General features: G+C 45.7%; 1 protein-coding gene across 1 annotated transcript in view; it reads right to left on the minus strand.

The window, feature by feature from the left end:
* The window catches only part of ADAMTSL3 (ADAMTS like 3), a 317,132-nt gene that overhangs the window by 165,662 nt on the left and 129,950 nt on the right, over positions 1 to 21,520 (minus strand). The window contains 1 exon segment of the mRNA XM_038767353.1: positions 5,885 to 6,012. Coding sequence (XP_038623281.1) covers positions 5,885 to 6,012 — 128 coding nt within the window.

A 21,520-nucleotide genomic window follows, 5' to 3' on the forward strand; every position in this document is an offset into this window, starting at 1 on the left:
TTCGCTTCCTCTCAGACTTCTCATCTATTTAGTGTTCCTGCCTGTTCTCTCCTCTCTGCCTCCCTTCTCCCTCCCTCTCTGGGTTTCTCAAGTTTTTTCTTTGAGTTGATTGCTTCTCTCTGGAGGGTAAGAGATAGAAGCAGAGCATCACGGGGTACTTCAAAAGTGCATATCAGATGAGGCTGGAATTCATCTTCACTCAGGCCCCTGCCTGGGGTCTGTTTTCCACCTGACTGGCAGGACTGCGATGACATTCTCTCAACTTGTTCCGTGTACACAGAGAGCCCTCATATTTCTCCCTCCACTTGGATACAGCCCAGATGGATGGCCTCAATGTTTCTCTTCAAAACTTTTCTTCAGCTCCCAGGGAGAACTCCTCTTCCCTTCTGGTTTCTTGGGCTCTAGTCCAGGCACATAAGGGCTTGGTTTCCCATCCACCTCCCAAGAGACTCTTCTGTCATCTTGGGGTACTCTAAGGCTTAATCCAGTGCACAGTGGAGGCAGCCTCCCCAGATCGAAGCACAACTCACGTTCTGAGCCCCCCCATCCTTCCTCAGGGTGACCAAGTTCAGTTATTGTTTTGGGAATGCCTCTCCCTCCCACCCACCCCCAGTGCTGCAGAGTAGAGCAGGGCCCTTTACCGATTTATTGGATGGTTTTTGCTGAAAACTGAACTTTTTGTGATAAGCATCCAGCAGCCCCAAATCCAAGAGAGCAAATCCATGTGGTGAGGCCCACCTACAGTCGGGCCCAGCTAGGGTTGCCATTCCCATTCCCACCTCTTCCCAGCCTGATCCCAGGAATGACCTACTGTGTACAAGTAATGGGCACTTCCCTCCTACACCACGATTTGGCTGGAGTTCAAGCATCAGTCAATGGTATTCATTCATTCATTCATTCAATTCATTCATTCAATCGTATTTATTGAGCGCTTACTGTGTGCAGAGCACTGTACTAAGCTCTTGGGAAGTAGAAGTCGGCAACATATAGAGACGGTCCCTACCCAACAGTGGGCTCACAGTCTAGAGGGGGACCACAAAACAAAATCCATTCAGGGCTTACTGTGTGCACTGCACTAAGTGCTTGGGAGAGTATAATACGACAGATTTGATTGACATAGTCCCTGCCCACAAGGAGTTTACAATCTAAGGGATAGAATGCCAATGTGGAAAGATGGACTGGTGCCAGGAGAGCAATTTAGGGATTGGCCGAGGAATTCCAAGGTTTGGGCTGTCCCCAGAAATGAAAGCACTCAGAGAACAGCAGGCAGGCAGTGCAGAGAGTAGGATTTGATTTTAAAGGCCCTTCTAGAGAAGCAGCGAGGCTCAGTGGAAAGAGCCCGGGCTTTGGAGTCAGAGGTCATGGGTTCAAATCCTGGCTCTGCCAGTTGTCTGGTGTGTGACTTTGGGCAAGTCATTTCACTTCTATGTGCCTCAGTTACCTCATCTGTAAAAGGGGGATTAAGACTGTGAGCCCCACGTGGGACAACGTGATCACCTTGTATCCCCCCAGTGCTTAGAACAGTGCTTTGCACATAGTAAGTGCTTAACAAATAACGTTATTATTATTATCATTATGGTCAGGGGAACTGCCACCTTCTGCACTAGTTGTAGTTTCCAGCCAATCATGTGTCTTGTGCCTACCAACTCTGGTGTCCTCTCTCAAGCACTTAGGACTGAGCTCTGCAAAAAGGAAGTGCTCAATAAACACTTAAGCACTTTGATAGCCATCCCAGCCCCACAACACTTATGTACATATCCTTATACTCTACTATTTCCCCTAACCCTAATCTATTTTATCTGGCAAATAGACAGCGCTTAACAAATACCACAGGTATTATTAAAAGTGTTACTTTAATGTCTGTCTCTCCCCGTAGGCTGTAAGTTTCTTTTGGGCAGTGATCACATCTACCCATTTTGTTGTACTGCACTTTTCTCAAGCACCTAGTACAGCGCTTTGCACACAGTAAACTCTCAATAAATACCTCTGATTGAATGAATTACTGATAGATTGATTCCCATTTTCAGGTGAGATATAACGTTGTCTGAGACTTGGTAACACTGTATTAAAATGTTTCCTATTTCCCCCTTTTTCTCAACTGCCCGATTTCCGCTTATCATCAGGAGCTCCTGTTTTCCTCTTCCATGTCGTATCCAGCACACCTGGGTAGACGTGAGCAGAGCTTCAATGCTAGGAGACTGACAGTGTCAGAACTTCATTATTTGCCCTTCTACCTTGCCACTTTATTTTGACTAGAGCCCGGGCTTTGGAGTCAGAGGTCATGGGTTCAAACCCCAGCTCCACCAATTGTCAGCTGTGTGACTTTGGGCAAGTCACTTCACTTCTCTGGCCCTCAGTGACCTCATCTGTAAAATGGGGATTAAGACTGTGAGCCCCCCGTGGGACAATCTGATCACCTTGTAACCTCCCCAGTGCTTAGAACAGTGCTTTGCACTTAATAAGCGCTTAATAAATGCCATCATTATTATTATTATTGCAAGTGATGCTGATGGAAGTATGGAGAGATGTTAGCAGTCAGACGTGCCATTTGAAGAGGATCCAGGCCGATAGCCAGAGAAAAAGCTGGACAGCACTACAGACCTATAAGCCTTCAGTCTAGTCTGAACCCTGACCGCACATGGATGTTTCACTCTGCCTGCCAGACTCCCAGAGCACACGCTGGCTTTCTTGTCTCAATTCGACTCTTCTCTGTTTCTTGTTCCAGTGTGTTCTTAATGTTGGCCAGTGTGATGCCTAGGTAGCAGAATTTGGTGATTTGTATGTAGCGGTTGTGATGCCGGGGCTACAGCTATTTCAGCTGAAAATGGGGCTTACACATAGTAATAATAATAATAATAATAATAACACTTTGCATAATGTGCTGCACGGTTGCCTGCCTAACCACATGTTGCATTCAGTGCACCAGCATAAAGAGAGTCTGGCAGGGACATGAGATTATGAATGGCACTGCACAAACCACTAGCACTACAATCGATTCTTCTGTATAGGTTTCTGGTCCTGAAACCTCAGGACTAGAGGCTTATCTGCCTTTCCCAGGAGGGGAATCCACCATCACCCTCATCATAATCACAATAATCATTATCATCATCATTATTATCACTTAATCCTTCCCACCACCATCTAGCGATTTGGAGACAGTCAGTCAAGATGTGACAGTGCAGGAGCCCTGACTGGACATTATTTGCAGAATTGGGATCACAAGTTGTCTTAAAATCATCTCAATTGACCGACCACTCTTCCTTGTCTCTGTAGACACAACATTTGGCAGATCCAACATAACCCCTGTATTAACTGTTTTCATTCCCATTGTATGCTCTACATCGGAATGGGCCACCCAGGCACTGTGATTCTCTAGCCTCTGCAATTGAACAGGATCGACTAGGAACCACCAGTTTATTTTACAGTTAAAAATCTCAAAAATCTTAATTTCCTAAGGCAGAAATAAGTCAAAATGTCTTCAAAACTATTTCCTAGCCCATTACAACAGAGATTCGGAAATACAGGCCTCAAATTTCAAAGTTTGAAATTTAAAGGCCACTCTGGACAGACTAAGATAATCCAAAAATATCTACATGGATCTGTATTTCCTGCCTGTGGCGGCCATAATAATAGCAATCTGAAAATGTTTGAAATCATAAATTTGCCAAGGTAGAGAAACCTATGTGTCCTCCACATGGAGACATGTTATGAATAGTCATAAAATTGTTCTGGAGCTTATTCTACTCTGATTTGCTGCACGTTCTTCTGCATGAGCAGGCTACTGAAAGTGTTAACCCGATCTCAAATGTAGGCTACAGAATGATGTCATGCGTGTTCTACGTAAGGAACAAATATTCAGTCATGAAAACAAGTTAGCTGTGGCCTTGCCTTTCCTCTCAGTGGTGCTAGGTTTGGGGATTCGGTTACACAGCGTCTCTGAGATAAACTGACTTGCTGGCTAGGCCACAGCCTAATGCAAAACGGAATGGAATTGGAATTCGAACGTAATCAAACTTTGGAATAATGTCATCCAGGAAGAATTCAACAAGGGAAATAATTATATTTGCCTTTCTGAGCCTGTTGGAGGTTCGGAAGGTCACACTAAGGTTTGGGGGGCCGACAGTGGATTGTCTTGCTTTTATCAAAAGAAACTCCCCACTGAGACTCAAGACCCCTAAAGAATGATAATGCACGGTCCTTATTAAGTACTCACTATGAGCCTAGCACTGTGTTAAACACTGGGGCCGATCCAAACAATCAGATCAGACACAGTCCCTGTCCCATATAATGAGGGAGGACAGGTATTGAATTTTCAGTTTAAAGATGAGGAAAATGAGGCACAGGGAAGTGAAATGACTTCCCCAAGGTACAGAATAGGTGAGTTCATATCCAACAGAACACCATTCTCCCCACGTTCAAAGTTTGTCCTCCAGAAAGTCTTCCCTGACTAATTTCTCATCTCCCCACCCTACTCTATCCCCCTCCCAAATTATCCCCTAAACACTTAAGTATCAATCCACCCCTAGAACACTTATGTACACATATTTATACTCTGTTGTTTCTCTTAGCTGTAATTTATTTTAGTGTCTGTCTCCCCAACTAGATATGTAAGCTCCTTGTCGGCAGGGGTCATGTCTACCAACTGTACTGTATTCTCCCAAGCACTCTGCACACAGTAACTGCTCAATAAATACCACTGATTAATTGATTGATTCAAAGTATCCCCCAGCCACTGGGCTCCAGGTTAAAAACTCAGCTCTGGAAATCTTGGGCTGGCACCCTGCTGAAGCAGAAAGATCTTTTTTGGTTATCCATCCACCTGGGGATCTCCTGGCATCTGGGGGATGAGTTGACCTTAGACCTGGGTGGTTGGGAGGAGTTGAGAGCAACACACTTCCATCTTAGAGAAGTAGCATGGCCTAGTGGAAAGAGAACATCCCTAGGCTGCTGGGTTGCATAGGAAATAGCCATAGGGATCAACAGGTCTGAGTCTGGCTCTACAGTGGACTGCTTGGTGGCTCAGTTGAAAGAGCGAGGGCTTTGGAGCCAGAGGTCATGGGTTCAAATCCTGGCTCCGCCAACTGTCAGCTGTGTGACTTTGGGCAAGTCACTTAACTTCCCTGGGCCTCAGTTACCTCATCTGTAAAATGGTGATTAAAACTGTGAGCCCCCCGTGGGACAACCTGATCAACTTGTAACCTCCCCAGCGCTTAGAATGTGCTTTGCACATAGTAAGCGCTTAGCAAATACCATTATCATTATCATTATTATTATTATTATTATTATTGGGGAACTGGGACCATGCTGAGAAGCAACGTTGCCTGGGTTCTAATCCCAGCCTTGCCACTTGCCTGCTGTGTGCCCTTGAGAAAACCATATCACTTCTCTATGCCTAAGTTTCCTCATCTTTAAATAGGGACTAAATACCTTTTTTCCCCTCCTACTAGCCCCATGTGGAACAAGGACTGTACCCAACGTGAATATATTTTATCTACTTCAGCTGCTTAGTGCTTAGCACATTATCTTAGTATCTCAGTGCTTAGATACTTAGCACATTGCAAATGTTTTCAAAATACCAGTTATTATTATTATTAGTCAGCTCATCGGACCGGGTCTTCAGTTTCCTCCCAGAACACCAAGGGCTCCATTACCTGCTCCTGTCCTCCTCCCCAGGATGGAGGGAGGACCTTGGGCAAGTCTCTTAATTTCTCTGTGCCCCAGAGTCAGAATTTAACAAACACCACAGTGATTATTATTGTTATGGTTATTATTAATTAACAGTCCTTGAGTGGGCAAAGAAATCTAGCCTGCTCCAGGCCCCTCCTGGAGAAAGCAGACTAGGCATGCTGCAGGGAGAGGACATTTGGCTTCTATGTCTACTGACCTCCCATTCAAGCACCTCCTGAGAGAGTAAGATGCTCCTCCTCCACAGGTGCGTGAGCAATCGCTCCAAGAACCCCAGGCATCCCAGTCGGCGTCTTTGTCTTCATCCGAACGGGCCGTTCTTGAAGTCTAGGAAGAGGAAAATGGGTGTTGAAGGTAACCTTGTTCAAAGGGTGGCCAGAAGTCCTGAACAGGCCCACACAGTGTGATCCGGGGGCCGGGGGGGAATCTAGAGATCTGAGGAGTCCTGGAAACACTGGCTAGGATTTAAGGACATGGTGATCCAACACCCTGGCTAGAGAAGCTCAGGAAAGGAAGCACTTTTGAATCTAGAGCCGGGGAACCAATAAAGGAGAGAATCAAAGTGGAAATCTTTAGGGGATTTCCTGCCTTGAGAGATTTGAGGTGGGATCCATGTGTCAAATCTAGATCTAGTCTAGATCTACGAGGAGCTTGTCCTAAGTCCACACTGCCTGCATAAGCCATAAATGTCTTCAGAGCAGTAAGGAGAGTTGGTTAGAGGTGGGGTGAAGGGGTGGTGGTGTGAAGACTGTCTCAAGATCTCTCTTTTACCATTTTGGTTTTGTTGTTTTCCTGAAGTCATTTGAAATAGACTTGCCAACATCTGCTTGTCTACATTTTCATTTTATCTTTGAAAGTTGGGAGGCGGCACGGCCTAGTGGAAAGAGAACAGGACTAGGAGTTTTGAAATCTGGGTTCTAATCTCACCTCCATTTCTAGCCTGCTGTGTGATCTCTCTGGGTCTCAGTTTCCTCTCTCCCTACCTCTTAGACCGTGCACCTCATGGGAGACAGAGACCGTCTGATCTGAATATTTTCTATTTATCCCAGCGCTTAGCAGAGTTGCCACTTTAGAAGTTTACAGCAAATGATGTTCTTAAAACAAAGTTAAAATAAAGTGCTTAGGAAGACCACAATGAGGAGGTTGATGATTTCTGTTCTTATCTTCAGAGCTGATCTACAGGTATCAATTCTCCTGCATAATTACCTCAAAAACCTCTAGTGATGCCCATCCACCTCTGCATCACTATACCTCAATCTCGTCTATCTCACCACTAACCCCTTGCCCTCCTCCTCCCTCTGGTCCAAAGCACCTTCCTCAGCGATATATGATAGATGACCACTCTTCAACTTTCAAAGCCTTACTGAAAATACATCCCCTCCAAGAGGCCTTCCCTGATAAGCCATCATATCCCCTACTCCGTTTCCCTTCTGCGTCACCTAAACTCTCAGATCTGTACTCTTTAAGCACTTGATATTCCTAACATCCTCAGCCTTACAGCAATTACGTACACACCCATAATTCATTTATTTATGTTATTGTCTGTCTTCCCCTGTAGCCTGAAAGCTTCCTGTGGGCAGGGAACTGTTGTAATCCAGGCTTCACCATTTGTCTGCAGTGTGACCTCGGGCAAGTCACTTCATTTCTCTGTGCCTCAGTTACTTCATCTGTAAATTGGGAATTAAGACTGTGAGTCCCAGTGGGACAGGTACTATGCCTAACTCTGCTTGTATCTACCCCAGCACTTAGCACAATGCCTAGCACATAGTAAGTGCTTAACAAATACCAAAATTATTATTATTATTATTCCCCATCTACACTCAGTCCCTTGGAGAACTCATTTGCTCCCATGGCATCAACTGAGTAGAAGGACCTGGGTTGTTATCCTGGCTCTGCCACTTCTCTGCTGTGTGACTCTAGGCAAGTCACTTTTCTTCTCTGTGCTTCAGTTACCTCATCTGTAAAACGGGGATTAAAACTGTGAGCACAATGTGGGACACAGACTGTGAGCAACCTGATTAGCTTGTATCTACCCCAGCATTTGGTAAGAGCTTAATAAATACTCTCTCCTTTCCTACAACCTTGCATTTTCTCCTGCCTTCAGGACATTTCCACAACACCTCACAATGAACGTGTCCAATATTGAACTCCTTATCTTCTCACTCAAAGCTCTGTCCTCCCCATCTTTCCCATCACTTTAGACAATGCCACTATCCTCCCTATCACACAAGCCTGTAATCTTGGCGTTGTCTTCGACTCATCTCTCTCATTCCACCCCCACATTCAACCTGTCACCAAATCCTGTCGGTTCTGCCTTCACAACATTGCTAAAGTCCATCCTTTCCTTATCCTATCCCACCCTATTGCATCTGCCTCCTCACTGACCTCTTGGCCTCCTGGCTTTCCCCATTCCAGTCCAAACTTCATGCTGGTGGATGGATCATTTTTCAACAAAAACTTTCAGTCCATGCCTCAAGATCCACCAACGGCTGTGCATCTACTTAACTCCATACTATTGGCATTAAAGCATTCAATCCGCTTTCTCCAACCTAACTCACTTCACTGATCCTCCCAGCTCACACAGTATGCACCTACTAGATGTGAGTCAGCTTACACACTGTGCCTCAGTCTTGTCCATCTCACCACTGACCCCTTTCCCACATCCTACCCAGAGTCTGGAATTCCCTCCATCCATATATGCCAGACCACCACTCTCCCCACCTGCAAAGCCTTCCCTGATTAAGCCTGCTTTTCCCCAACTCGCTCTCCTTTTTACGTTGTCTTATGCACTTGGATTGGGTGACCTTTGGGCATTTGATAGTCACCCTTCCCTCAGCCTCATGGTACTTATCTTCAAATTATACATTATAAATTACTTTATCATATTTATTGAGTGCTTGATGTGTTCAGAGCACTGTACTAAGTGCCTGGGAGAGTACAATAGAAAAGAGTTGGCAGACACATTCCCTGCCCACCAGGAATTTACAGTCTAGAGGGATTACCTAAAACAATCCCATTATCTTGTGCCTCACCCAGCATCTACTACAGTGCCTGGTACATAGTATGTACTTAAAAAATACCATTAAAGATAGTATTTATTGGTATCAATGTCTTTCTCCCCCTCTAGACGCTAAGCAATGGGCAGCGAATGTCTCTATTAATTCTGTTGTATTGCAAGTACTTAGCATAGTGCTCTGCACATAGTAAGCATTTAATAACTGCCACTGATTGATAGATTGATCAATCTGTCAGCAAACCCTATCAGTTCTACCTTCGCAACATCTCTAGAATCCACCCTTTCCCCTCCATACAAACTGATTCCATGTTGACCCAAGCACTTATATCCCACCTTCACTATTTCATCAGTCTCCTCGCTGACATCCCTGCATCCAGTCTCTCCCCTCTCCAGTCCATTCTTCACTCTGCTGCCCGGATCATTTTTCTGAAACACTGTGCAGTCCAAGTCTCCCTACCCTTAAAAATCTCCAGGGTTGTCCATCCACCATAACAGCAAACAGAAAATCCTTACCTTCAGCTTTAAGGCAATATTTTTCCTCCCTCCAACCTAACCTCACTGATATCCTACTAAACCCCAATGCACAAAGTCTGCTCCACCTCTCCCCGTTTCAGTCTATACTTCACTCTGTTGCCCGGATTATCTTTGTACAGAAATGCTCTGGGCAAGTCACCTCCCTCCTCAAAAATCTCCAGTGGCTGCCTATCAACCTTCTCATGAAGCAAAAACTCCTCACTCTCAGCTTCAAAGCTCTCCATCACCCTGCCCATTCCTACCTCACCTCCCTTCTCTCCTTCTACAGCCCAGCCCGCACACTCTGCTCTTCTGCCACTAACCTCCTCAATGGGCCTTGTTCTTGACCCCCGGCCCACGTCCTACCTCTGGCCTGGAATGCCCTCCCTCCTCACATCCACCAAACTAGCTCTCTTCCTCCCTTCAAAGCCCTACTGAGAGCTCACCTCCTCCAGGAGGCCTTCCCAGACTAAGCCTCCCTTTTCCTCAGCTCCTCCACCCCTCTCCATCACCCCTACTCTCTCCCTCTGCTCTACCCCTTCCCCGCCCCACAACTCTTGTATATATTTGCACATATTTATTATTCTATTTATTTTATTAATGATTTGTATATATCCATAATTCTATTTATCTATTTTGATGCTACTGATGCCTGTCTACTTGTTTTGTTTTGTTGTCTGTCTCCCCCTCCTAGAATGTGAGCCCATTGTTTTCTCTATATGTTCCCGAATTGTACTTTTCAAGCACTTAGTACAGTGCTCTGTACACAGTAAGCACTCAATAAATACCATTGAATGAATGAATGCCCCTCTAATGCCAATCTAATCTCTTTACCTCAACCTCATCTAACCCACTGCCAACTCCTTGCTCACAGAAGCATGGCTTAGAGGATAGAGCATAGGCCCAGGAGTCAGAAGGATCTGGGTTTTAATCCCGGCTCTGCCACTTGTCTGCTGTGTGACCTTGGGAAAGTCACTTCACTTCTCTATGCTTCAGTTACCTTACCTGTAAAATGGGGATTACACTGTGAGCCCCAAGTGGGACAGAGACTGTGTCCAACCTGGTTTGCTTGTATCTACCCCAGGGCTTAGTACAGTACCCGGCACAGAATAAGTGCTTAACAAATACTATAATTATTATTATTACTATTATTTTTGTTATTATCATTATCCTCCCTCAGTCCTGGAACTGCCTCCCCCATCATACCTGACAGTCTACCATTCTCCCCACCTTCAAAATCTTCCTAAAGTCACATTGCCTTAAAAAGACCTTCACTGACTAAGCCTTCATTTCTCCTATCTGCCCTTCCCTCTGCATCAAATATGCACTTGGCTGTGTACCCGTTAAACACTTTGATACTTGCCCCCTTCTATCTCACCTCACTACTCTCCTACTACAACCCAGCCCACACATTTCACTCCTCTAAAGCTAACCTTCTCACTGTACCTTCATCTCATCTATCTCACTGGCAACCCCTCTCCCATATCTTCTTGCCTGGAACATCCTACTTCTCATATCTGACAGACTCTCCCCTTCTTCAAAGCCTTTTTGAAGGCACATCTCCTCCAGGAAGCCATCCCTAAGTCCTCCTTTCCTTTTCTCCCTCTCCCTTCTGTGTCACTTGTCTTGCTCCCTTTATTCAACCCCATCTCAGCTCCACAGCACTTATATACATGTCTGTAATTTATTTATATTAATGTCTGTCTCCCCTTCTAGACTGTAAACTCATGTTGGACAGGGGCTGTGTCTTAATTGCTATTTTATACTCTCCCAAGCACTTAGTACAGTGCTCTGCACACAGAAAGCGCTCAATAAATATGATTGAATGACTGATACTCACCCTCTCCCAGCCCCAAAGCACTTATGTAAGCATTCTTAAACTCTACTATTTCTTCAACTACTTTAATATCCGCCTGCCCCTGTAGACTGAAAACTCCTTGTGGGCAGGGCTTGTGTCGACCAACTCTACTGAATTATACTTTCCTAAGTGCTTGGTACAGTGTTCAGCTCACAGTAAGTGCTCAATAAATACAACTGATTGCCTGATTTGAATGGCAGTCTGTGTATCATCCCCTGTACTCCTCTTAGATTGACCCCCAGCCCAAGAAAGAACAAAACGATTTCCCAGGCTCAGAGCTGGGCCTTTTCTCCATCTGAGGAGACCAGGTGGTCCGTCTGGGTCCAGAGCCTGAGCTCTGTGGGGAAGCTGAGCAGCTCTTGGCTTCATCAGGGCTGTCAGAGGGTGCTGGGGAGGAGGGAACTCTGACTCCCTAGGGGCAGCAGGCTCTTCTTCTCATGGACCCAGGACAGGCGTGACAAACTGCGCCAAGTTGGAGCAGGGCAAGCCCCGAACTAATCTATTCGACTTTTGTTCTAATCCTGGAAAATGATTTCCAGGAATCTCCAGGGAAAGACAATAACCCGGGTAACTCAGTTTGCAAGCCACTTGTCTGTGGTCCCGGGCAGCAGAGATCTGGTCCTATGGACTCCGGTTTTAACCATGCTACATGAGCTGATATCCTCTACGTTTTCTTTCTTGCCTAAACTCTGCAGGCTTGGAATCCAATCTTCCATCCCAAAAGTTAGTTTCATTGATGAGGATGCCATCTTGTTCGGAAAGGATCTATAATTTTCAACCCAGATGGAAACTAGCAAATAGTTGAAATGTCCTGACACCCGGCCAAGAAGATACACCCTGTGATGAAGAATGCTAGAGCACTGCAATCGGAAAAAGGTTCAGAGGAACTTAAAAGCAGCATAAGGCTTGAACATCTGTTTTCTTACTAAAATGTATAAGTTAAATCACATCTTAAAATTAACAAAGATTCAGAAGGACAACTGAGAAAATCCTTTCTCTTACGAAGAAAAATAAATGAAAATAACAAACTGTGCTCACATCACCAAAACAAAGTGGGCTCTCACTTTAACAGAGTAATGGCCTTCTCTTGATAATGTAATGACAATTTTACAAAATAATTACAACCACGCCATTGCATTATAACAAGCCACATGATAGTAATGGCTGGAATGCCATCTGGAGGTCTAAACAATACCCATTTGTTCTGATTCTAAGCTGCTTTGAGACAAATCATCAGACTGACGGTACCAAATTCCAGCACTTGAAGTTCTGAGACGATCAAAGTCAGATTTTATGTCAACAAGACCTTCTCCGGAGCCACTGGCCATACCGAGACCGACAGTGTTGACTTAAACTCAAGTCTTTTCAAACCGCTGTTCTCTTGAGGACAAGTTCCAAGTTACTAACTGTCTCCTTCCAGAGAAATCCTACCCTGGAGCATTTTCAAACCAAACTCCTCCAGCGGAGGAAAGAAAGAGCTGTGAGCGATGTTGCCAGGAAGCAGTCAAGAATGGGGAAACGCAGAAGCCGGCTTCATGGCCACCAAGGGACTGTCAGGTAGAATCTCGGAGAATTCCCCTTTCCTCTTTCCATGTCCCTGTCTTTCTGTCTCTCAGTTATATTTCTTGTGCTCTTAAGGGACTTCCTGGCAATGTGAATTTCTTGCACTGGAGGGCTGAGACTACTGAATGTGCAGTCTGTACTCCAACTCAGCCACTAACTCAATCCACTTGGCATCAAATAAGATGTCAATCCATCGATCACTCATTCAATCATATCTATTGAGCACTAACTATGTACAGAGCACTGTACTAAGTGCTTGGGAGAATACAATATAAACAATATTTGCCTCATGTCACTCTCTGGCATTCCTGATGGCCTCCCCCTTTCCCCTCACCTCTCCCATCCTTTGCCTCCAGTCACCTGGCCACCTACTTTATTGAGAAAATTGAAACCATCTGTCATGAGCTCCCTAATTCTCCCCTGTCCTTCCCCAGTCCCTCCCCACAACTGCATTTTCTTCAACTCTCCCATCTTTCACAGCAGTATTTCAAGATGAGATCTCACGACTTCTCTCCAAATCCACCCCCTCCACCTGCACATCCGACCCAAACACTGGACCTCTCCCTTCTTCCCTCCCTATCTGCCATCATGAACTGTTCGTTCTCCAATGGCTTCTTTCCACTGCTTTCAAATATGCCCATGTATCCTCTATCCTAAAAAAACTCTCTTTTAACCCCACGGCTCCCTCCACTTATTGCCTCATCTCCCTCTTACCATTCCTTTCCAAATTCCTTGAGTGACTTGCCTATACCCGCCTTCTCAAATTCTTATCTTCCAATTCTCTCCTTAACCCCCTCCAATCTGGCTTCCATCCCCTTCACTTGACACTCGATACTTTGAGAAACCGCCCTCTCAAAGGTCACCAATGATCTCCTTCTTGACAAACCCAGTGGCCTTTACTCCATCTTAATCCTCCTTGACCTCTCAGCTGCCTTCGACACTGTCCATCATCCCCATCTCCTGGAAACATTACTCAACCTTGGCTTCACAAGTCCATAACAGAATTCCCCATCTTCCCACCCATATCCTGTCTTCCCCCTGACTTTTTCATCACTATAGACAGCACCACCATCCTCCCTGTCTCACAATCCTGTAACCTTGGCATTCTCCTTGACTCATCTCTTTACTTCAACCCACACATTCAGTCGGTTACTAAATCTTGTCGATTCTATGTCCACACCATCTCCAGAATTTGCTCCTTCCTCTCCATACAAACTGTTAGCACACTGATTCAAGCACTTTTCTGTCCCGGCATGACTATTACATCAGCCTCTTTGCTGACCTCTCTTCCTCGTCTCTCCCCACTCCAGCCCTTATTTCACTTTGCTACCTGAATCATTTTTCTAAAAAAACCATTCAGTCCATGACTCCCCATTTCTCAGGAACCTCCAGTGGTTGCCCTTCCACCTCCATGTCCAACAGAAACACCTTACTACTAATAATAATAATGATGGCATTTAGTAAGTGCTTACTATGTACAAAGCACTGTTCTAAACACTGGGGAGATTACAAGGTGATCAGGTTGTCCCACGGGGGGCTCACAGTCTTAATTCCCATTTTACAGATGAGGTAACTGAGGCACAGAGAAGTTAAGTGACTTGCCTAAAGTCACCCAGCTGATAAGTGTAGGAGCCGGGATTAGAACCCATGACCTCTGACTCCAAAACCCTTACTCTTTCCACTGAGCCATGCTGTTTATCTTACTACTGGTTCTAAGGTACACAATTCACTCTCTCTTTCCTACCTTACCTCACTGATATTCTATTACAACCCAGACCTTATACTTTGCTCCTCTAACACCAATCTATTTTCCATACCTCAATCACATCTATCCCACCACCAATCTATTTTCCGTACCTCAATCACACCTATCTCACCACTGACCTCTTGCCCACATCCTCCTTCAGGCCCGGAACTCCCTCCCCATTCATATTTGACAGTTCACCACTCTGCCCACCTTCAAAAACCTCCTAAAATTACATTTCCTTCAATAGGCCTTCCCTGACTAAACCCTCATCTTCCTTATCCATCCTCCTCTCTGTGTTGACTGCGTACTTGTCTGTGTATGCCTTAAGCACCTTAATACTCACCCCAGCTCCACAGCACTTATGTAAGAATCTTCTTACTCTATTTCCCCTCCCTGTGATTTGTGTTAATGTCTGTCTCCCCTTGAAGAATGTAAGCTCCATGTAGGTGGGGATCACATCTATCAGTTTTGTTGTACTTTTCTTACCAAGCACTTAGTTCCATGCCCTGCACATAGTAGGCTCTCAGTAGACACAATACGTGCCCTCAAGAAGCTTACAATCAATCAGTCGATGGTATTTACTGAGCACTTACTACCCATAGTCCATTGTACTAAGCATTTGGCAGAATATAATGCAACAGAATTAGCACACACATTCCCTGCCATAATGAGCTTATGGTCTAGAGGCTGTACAATCTACTGGTGAGGGAAAGGCAGGCATTAATTTAATCACAGGGCAATTGTAGCGTCACTGCTTCTTTCTGGTTGTGAGACTTGGATATGTCACCCATGCCATCTCGTACTGCTAGGGCAGTTCCACAAATGCCACCCATATGCCTTGCTCAACATCAACTGATGTGTCGGGTTCACAAGCGGTGAGGTCATGGGGCACCTTCAGACCACTGATGCTGCTGCAATGCCTGCTGCATCCCACCTGGCCTGTGAAGAATGGGTGGCAGAAGGTTACCCAAATGTCTATTCTGAGGGAAGCTGAACTGGGGAAGATAAAAACAGTGTGCATTGCGGAAGTGTTTTAAAGATGATTTACCACAGAGTAGCTTAATGCAAAAAGCATGGGCTTGGAAGTCAGAAGACCGGGGTTCTAATCCCAGCTCTGCCAGTTGCCCACCATGTAATGGGCAAGTCACCTCAATGCTCTCCCCCTCTAGACTGAAAGCTCACTGTGGGCAGGGAATGTGTCTGCCAACTCTGTTGTACTGTACTCTCCCAAGGGCTTCATACAGTGCTCTGCGAAAAGTATGTACTCAGTAAATACCACCGATTGACCGATTGATTGATTTTCTGTTCCTTAGTTTCCTCATTTGTAAAATGGGGATTCAATCCCTCTTCTCCCTCTTACTTAAACTGTGAGCGCCATGTGGGACAGATATGGTATCTGACTTGATGGCTGGTATCTATATCAAGCTTAGAATGGCTCTTGACATATAATAAGCACTTAACAAACACCAATTTATTAATTATTATTAAAGCCCAAACTCAATGTGGTAGAAGAGTAAACGGGCCCCCGGGAGCAGTAGCCGAAGGCAGACCAGCCTGCCTTGAAGCTGTCTGGGGTCATAGGCTTAACAATAATAATAATAATATTTGTTAAGTGCTTACTATTTGCCAGGCACTGTTCTGAAGTGCTGGGGTAGATCAAGCTAATCAAGATGGGCACAGTTCCTGTCTCACATGGGGCTCATATTTTTAATTCCCATTTTACAGATGTGATAACTGAAGTCCTGAGAAGTGAAGTGACTTGTCCAAGGTCACACAGCAGGCAAATGGCAGAGCCGGGATTACTACCCAGGTCCTTCTGACTCCTAGGCCCATGCTCTTTAATAATTAATAATTACGGTATTTGTTAAGTGCTTACTATGAGCTAAGCACTGTTCTAAGCACTGGGTAATCAGGTTGTCCCACTTGGGGCTCACAGTCTTAATCCCCATTTTACATATGAGGTAACTGAGGCACCAAGAAGTTTAGCAGCTTGCCCAAGTTCACACAGCAGGCAAGTGGCGGATCCGGGATTAGAACCCATGACCTCTGGCTCCCAAGCCCGTGCTCTCTCCATTAGACCCCGCTGAAGATAATGTCACCGGGAGACTTTCTCCAATTCATTCTGTCCTCCCATCTGTCATCTCAGCACTCTTGCTCCAACTCAGCCCTTGAGCCCTAACAATGACCACTTGGATTTACATATGGACTTTGATCCACATCTACTTACATGCTCTATTATTTAAGCTCTTTGACTCTCAGGAGGGCTTCACAGAGAGTTGTGTCTCTAGAGCAGGGAAGAGCTGTGGTCTGTCAGCTAAAAGAAGGAGGCAGATCCAGGTAGGAGAGTCGGGGGTGAGCATGGGGTAGCGGGGGCGGGAAAGGCAAGATTGAGGAGGCTTGGGATGCATGAAGAGAGCAAGCTGGAGTGTAGTGGGGAAAGACAGTGGATACTCAAAATCACTAACAGCACCTTAGAACCTGAAGAACAGCTAGTTCTCTCTTTCTCTTCTCCCACACACCCACCTTTCTTTGTTGGAAAAATCAAAACATCCAATTCTGCCATAAAACTAGACTGTGAGCCCATTGTTGGGTTGGGACCGTCTCTATATAATAATAATGACGGCATTTATTAAGCGCTTACAATGTGCAAAGCACTGTTCTAAGCGCTGGGGAGGTTACAAGGTGATCAGATTGTCCCACAGGGGGCTCACAGTCTTAATCCCCATTTTACAGATGAGGTAACTGAGGCACAGAGAAGTTAAGCGACTTGCCCAAAGTCACACAGCTGTCAATTGGCAGAGCCAGGATTTGAATCAATGACCTCTGACTCCAAAGCCCGGGCTCTTTCCACTGAGCCATTCTGCTTCTCTATATGTTGCCGACTTGTACTTCCCAAGCGCTTAGTACAGTGCTCTGCACACAGTAAGCGCTCAATAAATACGATTGAACGAATGAAAACCATCATGGTGTTCTGAAAGAGACACACGTGAGGTGGGGCACCGTGCTTAGAAACTACTGATTCAGTGAGAATTCATGGGTTGGGGCTATGTGGTTTGACTGACATTTTTGGATACCAGTTCTTATATTACTGTAACATATTTTGCATTCATTTATGGTAACACTCAGCACTAAACACAGCTCTTGTAAAATTGCTTGAACAACAGCAGGTATGGAACAGTACAGGTCAGGACATTAGGCAGAGGAAAAGACAAGGCAGCGTGGGGTCAGCCAGTGACTGATGCCCCACACATGCTCACAGGCTTTCCTCACCATGTGGTCAGGACTTAATAATAATAATAATGGCATTTATTAAGCACTTACTATGTGCAAAGCACTGTTCTAAGCGCTGGGCTTGTGCTTTATCCTAACTTGTCAAGAGGCTGAACATTTTGGAATTCCCTATAAATGTCCTATCTCCATTGCCCGCTGAAAACCTGTCCTGGAGAAGAACTGCCAAGCTTCTTTCTTTAAAACCAAAGTCAGATTGCAGGCTCTTGTTCAGCTTGTGGTCCACCAGGATCCTCAGATCCTTTTCTGGCCTTTCCTCCCCATCTGGTCGGAGATCCCCGCCCCCCCCGACTCCAGCTTAGGTTCACATCTCCTGGCTTTCTTCTCACAGTGGGCTGCTCCCCAACAGCACCCTCGGGGTGCCCCTGTCAGCCCCTGGCACTGTGCCCCATTCAATTTCCTCCTGACTATTTCCTGCCATGGCTCCAATGGGTCAGAGTCACGACTGATTCCAACCCAGGTGCACGCCAGCCCCTCAGCCTCAGGAATCAATGTGTTCTTTATTCTCCCGCTCGTGGCGCGGAGGGGAGGGTGCACAGTATGGTGGGAGCAGACCGTTGCCACCCTCCGGAGAGCCCCACCTGATTTCCCGAGCCGGGCCCCCCAATCTCGCTCCCTGGCTCCCAGCAGGAGAAAGGAAACAGGAAAATTGAAAAGGAAAGAGGAAGACTGAAGGGAAAACTTGATTGGAATCCATAATTTCCAATCACCCACACCATGGCCACATTCCCAGTGGTTCCCAGTGAACAAGGAATAATTCCAACACCTCAGAGTACCATGAAAGGAGCCCCAGGCACTCTGATCTTTCGGGGAAGTCCTCGGCCTGGGAGGAAATAAACTGGCTCCCCTAACCCAACCATTCATTACCAGTGAAAAAGCAGTGTTTTATTGGACGCAGAACTACTTCTCTCAGAGTCTCAATTCACCTAGGGCCTTGCTTAACTCAAGAGCCCTCTTGAGGGCAGGGATGACCAATTTTGCATCTTTTGTCAGAAAAATGTGCAGGCCCAAGGTGTTAGGAGACCTGGGCTCAAGTTCCAGACCTATGACTTGCCTATTGGGTGATGGTGGGCAAGTCACTTAACCTCTCTGGGCCTTAATTTGCACATCTGTGGAATGGGGGTTAAGTACTTGTTCTTCCTCCCTCTTAGCCTGCAAGCACTGTGTGGAACAGGGACTGTGCCCAGTTTACCCTAGTCCTTAGCACAGTGCTCAGTACATGCTTAATAAATATCACCATGATTATTAGATATTGTCATCATCATGCCCCCAAATACCCAATACAGCACTCTGCACACAACAGGTGCCTAGTAGAGCACTCAGTAAAATGCTTTCACCATAGTAGGTACTCAGGCACTGTGGGTGATAACAATGATATAGGGCCATCACAAAAGACAAGGGCAAAGCAGGGAAAATCACAGCTAATAATAATAACAATAGCATTTGTTAAACTTTTACTATGTGCCAAGCATTGTACTAAGCACTGGGGTAGATACGGGATAATCAGGGCCCACATGGGGTTCACATTCCAAGTTATGAGGGAGTTCAGGAATTGAACTCCCATTTTACACATGTGGGAATTGAGGCACAGAGATGTTAGGTGTCTTGCCCAAGGTTACACAGGGTGTACATGGTGGAGTCAGGACTGGAACTCACATCCCCTGAGTCCCAGGTCCTTGCTCTTTCCACTAGGCCACACTGCTTCTCCAAAACCTTCACTTCCACTAATAGGCACTAGAGTCCCGGCTTCTCCCTCCCTCCATTTGAAAATCCACATTATGTTTCCCAGCATTCCTCCATCCCGAAGCCATACCCCCTGGTGTCTGTTATATTGCTGTGTTTTACGCTCCTAAGCATTCATTCATTCAATCATATTTATTGAGCAGTACTGTACTAAGCGATTAATAATAATATTGGAATTTGTTAAGTGCTTACTATGTGCCAAGCACTGTTCTAAGCATTCAGGGAGAAATAAGGTAATCAGATTGTCCCACGTGGGGCTCACGATCTTAATCCGTATTTTACAGATGAGGTAACTGAGGCCCAGAGAAGTGAAGTGACTTGCCCAAAGTCACACAGTTGACAAGTGGTGGAGCTGGGATTTGAACCCACGACCTCTTGACTCCAAAGCCCGTGCTCTTTCCACTGAGCCACGCTGCTTCCCTTGTGCCCAGCCCCTCCCATGGGGGGGAAGACCCATATCAAAGATCACTTTTGCCCAGCTGACTGAACCCCACCAAGGAAGGATCATTTGTTCCTTCTGTTCCTGTTTCAGGTTCGAGATGTCTAGGAATGGGATGGATTTTTGACCCAGGAGACCCAGAATGCAGTTTGGAAATCATTTAAACGGCAAAAGCTGTCCCGAGAAACACAGAATAATCCTCCTGTTTTCCTCCCATGCCATTAACAGAGAAAGTCTCACGGACATCACCAGAATGGAAGGGTGCTACAATCTGCTAGATTGTATGCTCCGTGAGGGCAGGGATTGTGTACTCTCCCAAGTACTCAGTACAGTGCTCCCTACATCATAAGTGCTTAGTAAATACCACTGATTGCTTGATTGCCCAGGGGAAGAAAAGAGTCTGGGCCTCTGGAGTCTAGCCCTCCAGCCACAGCCCAACACACAGCCAGAAAAGGAGTCCTCTTGATTGTAAGCACTTTGTGGGCTGGAATATGTCTACTAACTCTGTTGCATTATAATTTCCCAAGCACTTTGTACAGTGCTCTGCACAAATCAATAAATATGACTGAATGATTGATTGAGACAAATATCTTTCCAGTCAGTCGGGTTGAAGAAATTGCTATTCTCCAAACCTGATGGCTCTAGGATGAGAGGATGCCTTTTGGAGCTTGAGGATGGAAAATTCAAACCAAAAAGATGGAAATCCGTCCTAGCCCAGCAACAGAGGTGAGCAGATGGAAAATAATCCCTCTGGAATGTGCGCAGGTGGAAAACAGAGAAGGCTCAAGAAAGGTTTAACTAGGTCACTGGCCATTCATCCAGGGCCACTCTTCTCCAGGGCTAATGGATCTTTCTGGAGGTGGGGAAGGGGAGAAGGCCAAGAGACACAGGATGTCAGTTTGCATATGAAGGCTTTCAGAGGGCTCTCCCAGCATGGCCTCCCACAGCAGCTCTCTGCACCTCTCCCTGCCTCTTCCTGTCCTTGGGTGTCCTGGCTGGTTGCTTCCATTTACCACTTGCTAAATGCTGGGACTATTAGCAATTCAGCCCTAGGAAAAGAGCTTCCTTAGCCCCAGAGACTCCATATGAGTCAGTTTCCTTCCAGACAGGCGTTTTTGGGCAGGAGGAGGGGAACAGAGGTCAGGGGGGTGGATACTCATTCATTATTATTCATTATTCATTCATTCAATGATATTTATTGAGTGCTTTCTGAGTACAGAGCACTTTAATAAGCACTTGGAAAAGCACAATAAAACAATAAACAGTGCCATTCCCTGCCCTCAACAAGCACACAGTCTGGAATGGGGAACATGGACATCAATACAAGTAAATAAAATTACAGCTATGGACACAAGTGTTTGGGGGCTGGGAGGGGGAAGAGCAAAGACAGCAAGTCAGGGTGAAGCAGAAGGGAGAGGCAGATGAGGAAGAGTGGGATTTAGCTCTCTTCCTCCCTTCAAAGCCCTACTGAGAGCTCACCTCCTCCAGGATGCCTTCCCAGACTGAGCCCCCTTTCTTCCTCTCCTCCTCCCCACCCCCCCACCCTACCTCCTTCCCCTCCCCACAGCACCTGTATATATGTTTGTACAGATTTATTACTCTATTTTACTTGTACATATTTACTATTCTATTTATTTTGTTAATGATGTGCATTTAGCTTTACTTCTA

Source organism: Tachyglossus aculeatus, chromosome 26 (genome assembly GCF_015852505.1).
Source record: "Tachyglossus aculeatus isolate mTacAcu1 chromosome 26, mTacAcu1.pri, whole genome shotgun sequence".
Classification (NCBI taxonomy): domain Eukaryota; kingdom Metazoa; phylum Chordata; class Mammalia; order Monotremata; family Tachyglossidae; genus Tachyglossus; species Tachyglossus aculeatus.